Consider the following 10302-nt stretch of genomic DNA (forward strand, 5'->3'; position numbering starts at 1 on the left):
TTTTAACAGTGTTCCCTCATCATTAGTTCCATGCATGTTAGAGTATTCCTGCATTGTCCAGGCTGGATTGCTTCCCATATTCATCTACCCTCCATCCCGGCCCACAGCTCTGTAGATGTGATTATTCAAAAAATTCTTAGTCTGGGGCATATGTGGGGTTAGAAATGTCTTATCAGAAATGCCACTATGAAGAGGCAGGACCCAGCAGCTCCACAGAGCAGGAAGTTTACAATGGACAAAATGTAAAATAATGATTTATGTATGTTATAGACTAATACTAAATACCTCCCCAAAAAGCATAATATATCTTCTTTATTATAGCTTTTCTGAAAGAGGCAAGAATCTGAAGTTCTAAGCATGTGATTGTGGCGGACAGCAGGGAGCGCACTTTATTTTTTTAATACTTACCTGACACCACCTTCCTGTGTCAGCGGAGGTCGGGCCTCCGACGGGGTCACATTGACCCGAATACATTTTTGGGTCTAATTGACCCGCCCCAAGAGAGCGGGAAGGGGAAAAAAAAATTCGGATCTATGTGACCCCGAGGAGAGCATGAGGGTTAAATAGCCCTTGCGGCAATTGTTCAGTCCCGACTTCTGCTGGCTGGTGTCAGGTAAGGTTTTAACCGCGCTCAATTTTTTGTTATTTTAGCTCTTTTTAAATTGGTTTTAATGTTTTCTTTTTTAATCTGCGTAGAGCTAAGACATAGAGCTAAGACACGTTTTAAAGGAGTGGTTTGGATATACGATATTCTATTTCTATCTATATGTCTCATCAATTAACCAAATAGGGCAAGGACTTATTGATAGGGCTATGCTGACTCACGACTCATCACCCTGATCAAACCAGCAAGACGCTAAGAGGAGTGAGATAAGTCCGGGGGATCCTTGTCACAATCGGATAAGATTGAGCAATGTGCCAAGAGGCCTGGCTGGCCTGTGCACCAACAAAGAGGCACTAAGTCTAAACCACATAGTTTGCGTATAAAAATCATTGTATAGACGTAAGTATTCAGTCTCTGCATGGAAATGTCAGCACAGACTCCTTGTACAAGTATGACTTTGGAATAAGTAAATTATCTGGACTTTTTCTCTGTTTCAAGTGTAATTTTTTGTCTAAGCAGAAACTAACGAACATGCGAGGAAAGAGTTATTGTCCTCAACAGTAGCACTTTCTGTTTTGTTCTGGGTGGGGCTACCCCCTCTCAAGTTGTCCTTGTTTGGTTTATTTGTAACATTTATTTCAGTTTTTTTTCCCCAGATTTGGTTCCTCGGCCCAGGGGCTGCAAGGTTTTATCTAGAGCCCGACCGATATATCGGTTGGCCGATATTATCGGCCGATATGGGCAACTTTATGCATATCGGCCGATATGCTTGCTGATAGGGGCCGATATTTCACGTGGGCATGTTATAACTCGTTATAAATCTTAGACTCTCTACATTCTGTTCATTTAATCCAATTTACAGACAGATAAATGTCCTAATATGTGACTCCACATCAGTATTTATCTACGGAGTCATTTGTCTGTGTGTGTCCATACTGTCCCTGAACACACCACAGAGTCGCGTCACTCACGTGTGTTTGTTTACACTCGCAGACACAGATCCAAACACTGAGATGATATTCTTTTTACGGACAATCGGTTTGAGTCTGGATTAAAAGGACATTTATTAGTGCAGATTTGTGATGTGAGGAGGAGCCTGTATGAGCGGTGAGTGTTGGAAATATGTCGACTCTGAAGCTAGTTTTTGTAATTTGTTATGGGTTAGCTGCTGTAGCTCCCGCACATAAACAGACTGTTTTCTATTGGTCTGTTCTAAAGTTACTATATTGGCTGTATATTTGCTACTGGACCTGCACTGATATGTAAATGAGCAGTGAATAGACGTGTGAATTATGACATTTGCGCATATAATTAATTACCGCGGCGCGCACGTATTTACTGCTAAAGGCTAATAGCGCTACTTTCTTTACTAGTTATGGATCGGTCGCGAACGAAATGACTCTTAGAACCGGCTCTTTAAAGGGAACGACGGGAGCCTGATCCTTATTGGGAGCCGTGTTTTCTCTTTCTCTCACTTTTTTTCTCTTCACGCCGCGTGATTCGTATTTTGACAGCGGCAGCGGCTAAAAACGAAACTTTGAGAAATTTGCGTGTACATAGGATTAAAAAAATAAAAAACGAGCATATTTGACTGTAGTTTAGCATAAAATAAATAAGTCCCGGTTTAGTCCTTTTTCAGTCCTAGTTTAGACCTGGTTCAGTCCTGATTCAGTCCTGCTTTAGACGTGCTTGCAACAAAACAATCTGAAGAGCCGCTTGGGAGCCAAAAGAACCAGCAGCTTTTAGTGAGCCGAGCCAAAAGAGCCAGTTCTCTAAAAAGAACTGGAATACCCATCACTAGTGTCTAGAATGTGATGCAAAAATGCCATTAAGTCAACCTACTGTCTGTAAATATGATGTAAAGAGGCAGAATAACAATAAATAATAAATAATAAAATAATAATAAACCCAATTTAAAATCCACCAGAGCCAAACCTAAGTTTTTTAAACAATTCAACATTTACAGTGAATTTTTACATCACTAAATATATCAGTGATTATATCGGCTATCGGCAGCTCCAACTTCCATTATATTGGTTTCATATCGGCCACAGCAAAATCCATATCGGTTGGGCTCTAGTTTTATCCTTATTTTAGCATATTTTGGACATCTTGGCCATTTTATTATTTTAACCATCCGCCTGGCTTCCTTTTTATAGAATAAATTAAATAATTTTACCTTTCCTCCTCTTTTAGTGTTTAATACATTTTAATTATACATTTTTAAGTCACGTCTCTGTCCTTCTTTTACATACTTACCTGTGGCCTTAGTCTTTTTATGTGTTTGTGTTTTACCTATTTATTTTATCGCACTCCAAGGATACCTAAGTTCACATGCAGTTTGTGTATTTATCCAGTTTACAGATTACATCATGCATCAGATGACTGGGGGCAAAAGTCGTTTAGCCCCTGGCTTTGACCCTTACCGCATCATCAGCAACATATTCTCCAACGAGAATTGCAACGGAGATTAGAAGATTACGGAAAACGGGTTCTAACTGAAAGCAGATGTGGCTGCCCATGACGAGTTATGTGGATTTAAAAAAATATATATTTGTGTTGTGGGGTGAAGGTTGGAATACTGATGAAAACCAAATGAACAAACAAAAGGATCAAAAGAGTTTAAAGGTGCACTATGTAACTTTTCTGGTGGAGGGTCTGTGAAATAGTTTTTCCATGGAAATGTCATTGTTTTGTCTGGAATGTTTCATAGCATGGTATTAAAACTTTCTATCTTCATATAGACAAAGCCAGACCAAGTTACAGGTCAGCTGTGTGGAAAGGCAATCCTCACTCACAGTGATAATACCTGTTTTTCTAGGTATTTTTGAGCTGTAAAACTACTTACAATTGAATAAATATAAGGTAGTGCTGTTTAATGTCATAATGTGGAACATTCCAGGCAGAGTAATGACATATCAACAGAAACAAGCAGGTGACGGACTCCCAACCCTAAAAGCTACATAATACAACTTTAAGAATGGAATTATTGATGTCACCTTTTAATGTGAATTGTTTTGAATGACATCTTTTTCCTTATTGTGTTTTAAAATAGCACAAATATATGTTTAACAATTTAAACCAGAGCATCCCGTGTCATTTACATTAGCGTCTTCTAGAAATGTTACAGGTCTTGCTTTGTCCAGAATGTTCCACAGTAGATTAGATTTATCATGAGGGAGACAAGCAGGTCACAGCACTTCGCTACATTACAATTCAGATCTGTGGAGCTACCTATTCACAGAAGGAATTATTATAGTTTTGAACAATAGAAACACCCATAATGATTAAATGCTAAATGTACTGTATATGTTTAATGTTTTACCATGGAATATTCAAGGCAAAGCAATAACATCATGGAGACAAGTACCGATAAGTAGCAAACCCTTCACCAGAAAAGTTGTGCAATGCACCTTTACATTTTTAGATAAGGACAGTCTGAGTGTGTACCATGTTGTGTTTTTATTTCTTTGAGTTGTAGTGGCTTTATATGTCTTTGTCATCAACGTATTCAGGACATTGTGAAATCTGTATGTGCATTTGATTGACAGGGAGAGAAAGAAGTGTGAGCATGTGTAACAGTTTACCTGTGATTTTTTATTCAGAAATAACTTGAAAGTGTCACAACAATTTGTGTCAAAGAAAAAAATCAGTTTGTTGACTGGACAAAAGTTAGTTGGTTTGAAGACGTTTTGCAGCTCATCCAAGCTGCTTCTTCAGTTGACAAACTGAATTTTCTCCTCGCTATGGATTCTACCTGGACGACTGAGGGATTCTTCACCCACAACAATTTGATTAAAACATAAAATCTGACGCCTGCTGTCTGTCATTTAAACATGTCTTTTATTCTTATGCTCACAGGCTGCTAAACCTAAGCTGGTTGACTTTAACATTTTATACGAAAAAGAAGAAAGAACGAAGAAAGAGGCGTCGTCTAGACTTTTAGTTCTCAACCTTTTTTAGTCTCGAGTACCCCCTCGGTGTCATCTCAGTCCGAGTACCCCCAGTACCAGAGTTTCTTTTGAAATAAATCCACTTACAAGTACAAGTTGTTTTAATAAAAAATATGGCAAAATTCTCGAAGATTTAAAATGTACTATTTTCCATTCGAATACCATTCAATGCCTTTCAGTTCCATCTTTCGTTTAAATCTGAAATTAAAAGTACGTCCGTGGCAAGTTCTCGCGTACCCCTAGGGGTCCCCGTACCCCTGGTTGGAACACACTGGTCCAGACTATGGGCGTGACCATAGACCGTCTATGGGTATCAAGTCACGCCCATAGACGGTCTATGGTCACGGTCTATGGGGAAAAGTTACGCATTTCGCACTTCTGCAGAGCCTGCTGTTCACTTCCACGTGCAACCTTGATTTGGAGATAAGTTATCGTCCCGTTGTGGTTTGTTTTAATTGTAGGGTACTCTTTAACTTGCTTTTGGATCTGAAGAAGTGATTCCACGCCAGCGATGGAAGAGTTTTGTTGTCAGGTAAGCCAAATAATTTCATGCACTATGTGGTAACAACTTGTATTAAGAGAGGGTTCAGCTAGTTAGCTACGGAGTGATAGTGATCGCGCGAAATCCGTAGGAGGCATTATAAAAAATAAAAAAAAACATATAACCGCCCAACTACAATCAAGGAAACCACTCAAGGCATCCCCACCCCCACCTTAACCTACGAAGACCGTTCTGTGACTGTATATGGGTAGACCTGGGATAGCTGCGTGATACTTCCCCAGCTAAAACACGAAAATGATGATTAGAAAGGCAGACCACAGAAAGGCTCTCAGAAGGCTATTATGAAGCTCCATAGGCTATGAATGTTTCTGTTAAAGCAATACAAATAGTGGATTTGCCCTTCACATAGCTTCTCTAAGCAAGGATTCCCAGACTTCCCTCACCCCAGACACTTCCTCCAGCTCCTCCGGTGGGACCACATGGCGTTCCCAGGCCAGCCGAGAGAGATGATAACAACTTGTCCTGGGTATTCTTCGAACACCTCCTCAGCGAGGTACCAGAAGAAACTCATTTCGACCGTTTGTATCCGCGATCTTGTCCTTTCAGTCATTACCCAAAGCTCACGACCATAGGTGAGGGCAGAAACGAAGATTGACAGGTAAATCGAAAGCTTTGGGAGCCAGGGCCTGCAACACTGCAGACTATAAAACCCCACAAGTGTTAGAAGAGGCTTTTAGACATCAACATCCTTGTAGACATAATGCTGCCTGTTTTATCTAGCGCCACATTAGATGTGCCGTTGAAGAGGTTTTACTATTGTAACAGATTGTGCCATAAACTTTAGTGATAGAGAGTTCAGTTCACTTTTCAAGGCCTTTGGCTAATATGCAGAATGCAGAGGTTACTTAAAAATAATATTACCAAAGTAGAAGTAAATAGTGACGCAAATAATTACTCAAGTCAGAGTTAAAAAGTAAAGACATACAAATTGCAAATTATTTAACTTATCCATTCGGGCTTGGGTACTAATGTTATTAACATAAAACTTCTTACAAAAAGACTCACAGTGGGAAGAGTAACTACAACTTGCACTTGAGTGCAAGTTGTAGTTACTTCAAACAAATTATTACTTATTCAGAAGTAAAAGTCTGGTGTCTGAACATTATAATTTCTTCAAAAAGTTACTCAAGTAAATATACTAAATGCAACAGCATACTGCACACTTCAGCAGATATGTCCTAATTAGAGCCCGACCGATATATCAGTTGGCCGATATGGGCACCTGGAGGCATATCGGCTATCTGCCGATATGCTTGCTGATATGGGCCGATATTTCACGTGGGCATGTGATATGTCGTTAAAAATCTTAGACTCTCTACATTCTGTTCATTTAATCCAATTTACAGACGGATAAATGTCCTAATATGTGGCTCCACATCAGTATTTATCTACGGAGTCATTTGTCTGTGTGTGTGTCCATACTGTCCCTGAACACACCACAGAGTCGTGTCACTCACGTGTGTTTGTTTACACTCGCAGACACAGATCCAAACATTGAGATTATATTCTTTTTACGGACAATCGGTTTGAGTCTGGATTAAAAGGACATTTATTAGTGCAGGCTTGTGATGTGAGGAGGAGCCTGTGTATTTGTTATGGGTTAGCTGCTGTAGCTCTCGCACATAAACAGGCTGTTTTCTATTGGTCTATTGTAAAGTGACTACATTGGCCGTATATATGTTACTGGACCTGCATTGATATGTAAATGAGTCGTGAATAGACGTGTGAATTATGACATTTGCGCATATAATTAATTACCGCGGCGCGCACGTATTTACGGCTAAAGGCTAATAGCGCTAGTTTCATTACTAGTTATGGGTCGGTCGCGAACGAAACGGCTCTTAGAGCCGACTCTTTGAAGCGAACAACGGGAGCCTGATCCTTATTGGGAGCCGTGTTTTCTCTTTCTCTCACTTTTTTTCTCTTCACGCCGCGTGCAGATTCGTGGTTTGACAGCGGCAGCGGCTAAAAACGAAACTTTGAGAAATTTTCGTGTGCATAGGATAAAAAAACGAGCATATTTGGCTGTAGTTTAGCATAAAATAAATAAACCAGGATTAATCTTGGGCACGAGATAGAGACCGAGTCCCGACACTCAGTCCTGGTTCAGTTTTGGTTTAGTCCTGTTTTACACGTGGTCTAGATCTGTTTTAGTCCTGGTTTAGTCCTTTTTCAGTCCTGGTTTAGACCTGGTTCAGTCCTGGTTCAGTCCTGATTCAGTCCTGCTTTAGACGTGCTTTAGACCTGCTTGCAACAAAACAATCTGAAGAGCCGCTTGGGAGCCAAAAGAACCAGCAGCTTTTAGTGAACAGAGCCAAAAGAGCCGGTTCTCTAAAAAGAACTGGAATACCCATCACTAGTGTCTAGAATGTGATGCAAAAATGCCATTAAGCCAATCTACTGTTTGTAAATATGATGTAAAGAGGCAGAGTAACAATAAATGTTGCCTAAATAAACCCAATTTAAAATCCACTAGAGCCAAACCTAAGTTTTTTAAACAATTCAACATTTACAGTGAATTTTTACATCACTAAATATATCGGCGATTATATCGGCTATCGGCAGAGCCAACGCCATTATATCGGTTTCATATCGGCCACAGCAAAATCCATATCGGTCGGGCTCTAGTCCTAATTATGCTTCTTTGTTTTGCTGCAAAAAAGTAAAAAAAAAAATTTAAAATTGTATTCAGTTGACTATTTAAATGTGCACTCAAAATCTGATGTAGTATTACCTATGAAATTGTGAGAAGCACCTCTTCACCTTTAACATGGTAATGGAACTTTAAGTAGGACATGGTCAACAAACCAAGTAGTTCTGGGCTATAAAGCCTTCTGTGACTTTCCTGTGTTGATCATCTCCCGCAGAGCCTGGAGTTGTCCTGTCAATGTAATTAAGCCTGATGGAGACTTGCATCTTGCAAGCAGAGACAATCTTAACTTCTTTTTGACCAGGAGTCTCCAAAAGAGCAACAAGAGCTATAAAGTTTTTTTCTACAGTGAAACTGCCATAACTGAAAGTCTTCACAATTAAAGGATTAAATTGCATGAGATTAACCACGCTCTGCTAATGAATGCCTTTCTCCCTGGGTTAAGTATGATCACTGAATAAAATCTTTTCAAAATTGAATTTAAAAAAAAATGTATTTTCAAATTGCCCAGCCCTACTTTTACTACAGAAAGAAGAGAATTGAAATTGTTTATGCTGTAAATATTGTTTGTATTATTTGGATGTTTGCATGACATCATTTTCTAACTAGTTAAATTGTGTTACAATCAGTTCATTGGTTAACTCTCTCAGCATCCTGAAAAAAGGGTGGTCTTTTAACAGGAAATACTGGCTATCACTGCTGACCAGACTTTGAGTTCTATTCCAACCGAGAGGACAGAGACCGCCTCCTCTGAACAGCTTTCAGCTAGGACAAGAACAAAATACATGTCTGAGATGTGTGCCCATTTTTTTTTACATGTTTTTAATCCAAATGACTATAGCTGTTAAATATTATTGTAGTCAACAACCATTTGGACCTGTGACTTGTGCTGCTGGTCATAAACACTAGAAAGGTGTCTCCTCCTCCTCTTTAAACACGGGATGCAGTGCTCTTACAGCCCGATGCTACCTGAGCCCAGAGCTATTATTTAGATCACATGGCCACTGTCTGTCTCAGCCCTGTAGTCCTGTTTTAATTTAGAACTAAACTTAATCCAAGTCTGTGTATCAATTATTCCCAATAAACCCTACACGTGTTTTGGGAGTTCAAAGCTCATTTAAATGACATATAAAAAGACAAATAATCAAATTTCTTTCTGATTATAGTTGATATTTAATTTAAGTAATCTTAAAGGTTCAGAAATTGGATTATAATCAGATTTTGGTGTGCATGTGAACAAGGCCACTGATAATGAAACCAGATATTTATCATTAATACTTATTTTGTTAAAGCCCCTCCGAGTGACATTTTACCCCAAAAATAGACAAAGTTAAAACCTTTTTTTTTCATTATAAATGTTTCCCTTACACTGAAATGCAATTAAGGGTTCTTACTGTGAGCGCACTTGCATCTCCAAAAATCTAACTTTAATTTGGCCTGGAAGGGTGCAACCTCCTGCTTGTTATTCCACAGTATGACCTCCATTAAGAATGTTCCATGTTCCAACTTTCTATTTCCTTGGATTCATGCAGGTGACATGCAACCTTCAGAAAGTGACAAGATGTTGCTTTAACATATTCACTTTTTAGACATTTATAATGTCATTATATGTACTACTTTATTTAATTATCTGTTTAATCAAATTTACCATTTATTTGCAAATTGGTACCAGTGAGCAAGAAGGTATGAATCCTTGCTGATATCAGATTTTTGTGGTGCTTTTTGTGTGTTCCAGATCTGCAACACATTATTTACTAGAGTCTTTGACTTCAAGAAGCACATGACCTCATCTGTACATAAACAGGTGAGTGAATGTTTTGTATGTTTTTTTGTTTTTGTTTTGTTTTTCTAATATTGTGTTTAGTAACCGAAACACTGCCTATTTATTTTGCAGAATTTCCAGAAAGTCTACCCAGATGGTGAAACATTTTGCTATTTCCTTGCAATGTAATTTGTCCTGATTCAAATGTCTCATATTTGTTTTTGTCTTTTTGTAGAGTATTACCATCGACACTGTAAGCCCAAGTCTGTCTGTATCTAATGTTCATTATTTGTCCTTGATTAGTTCATGTTTGCAAATATGTTTTTTCAGTCTACACTCCATGGATTTTCTATAAAGATTATGCTTGCAAAATTCCAGACCAAATACCAGGTTTGTTTTTATGTGGGATAATGTGATGTTACCTTTTAGATGGAGAGGTTAATTACAGTATAATTAGTTGTAGGTTTGTCCCAGATGACCTTGTGTTTCAGTCCAGAAGTAAGAAATGGTTTCTACCTTTGTCATGTCTGTGAAAGAAAGATTAAAATCCAGTTTGTGGTGGATCATGTTTCTCAAAGTCACCACTTGAACAACTACTTTGTATGTCAAGTCAACATATTATTGAAAGGTGGTCATTTTGACATCTGTAATGTAATGCATTATCTTTTAGGGTTATACTGACCCAAATGCATTGAATTTTGCTTGGATACCCTCTGAAATTCCACAAATGAACAACGACTTGATGAAAGAGCTACAGAAAACAGGAATTGG

General features: G+C 38.6%; 1 protein-coding gene across 7 annotated transcripts in view; it reads left to right on the forward strand.

The window, feature by feature from the left end:
- The first annotated feature begins 4908 nt into the window (after window positions 1-4908).
- Window positions 4909-10302, forward strand: part of LOC110168590 (uncharacterized) — a 32527-nt gene continuing 27133 nt past the window's right edge. For 6 of the 7 annotated variants that reach the window (XM_055160207.1, XM_055160208.1, XM_020934039.2 and 3 more), the window contains exons 1-7: window positions 4909-5089; window positions 9505-9573; window positions 9664-9688; window positions 9767-9784; window positions 9862-9921; window positions 9989-10131; window positions 10202-10302. The exon at window positions 10202-10302 is cut by the window's right edge and continues 10 nt beyond it. In XM_055160207.1, the coding sequence (XP_055016182.1) occupies window positions 5069-5089; window positions 9505-9573; window positions 9664-9688; window positions 9767-9784; window positions 9862-9921; window positions 9989-10131; window positions 10202-10302 (437 nt within the window). In that variant the 5' untranslated portion in view covers window positions 4909-5068. The remainder of the gene's footprint in view (window positions 5090-9504; window positions 9574-9663; window positions 9689-9766; window positions 9785-9861; window positions 9922-9988; window positions 10132-10201) is intronic. The other variant, XM_055160209.1, reaches the window with a different exon arrangement.

This window comes from Boleophthalmus pectinirostris, unplaced genomic scaffold (assembly GCF_026225935.1).
Source record: "Boleophthalmus pectinirostris isolate CB_2022bp ecotype Guang Dong unplaced genomic scaffold, ASM2622593v1 HiC_scaffold_3, whole genome shotgun sequence".
Lineage (NCBI taxonomy): Eukaryota > Metazoa > Chordata > Actinopteri > Gobiiformes > Gobiidae > Boleophthalmus > Boleophthalmus pectinirostris.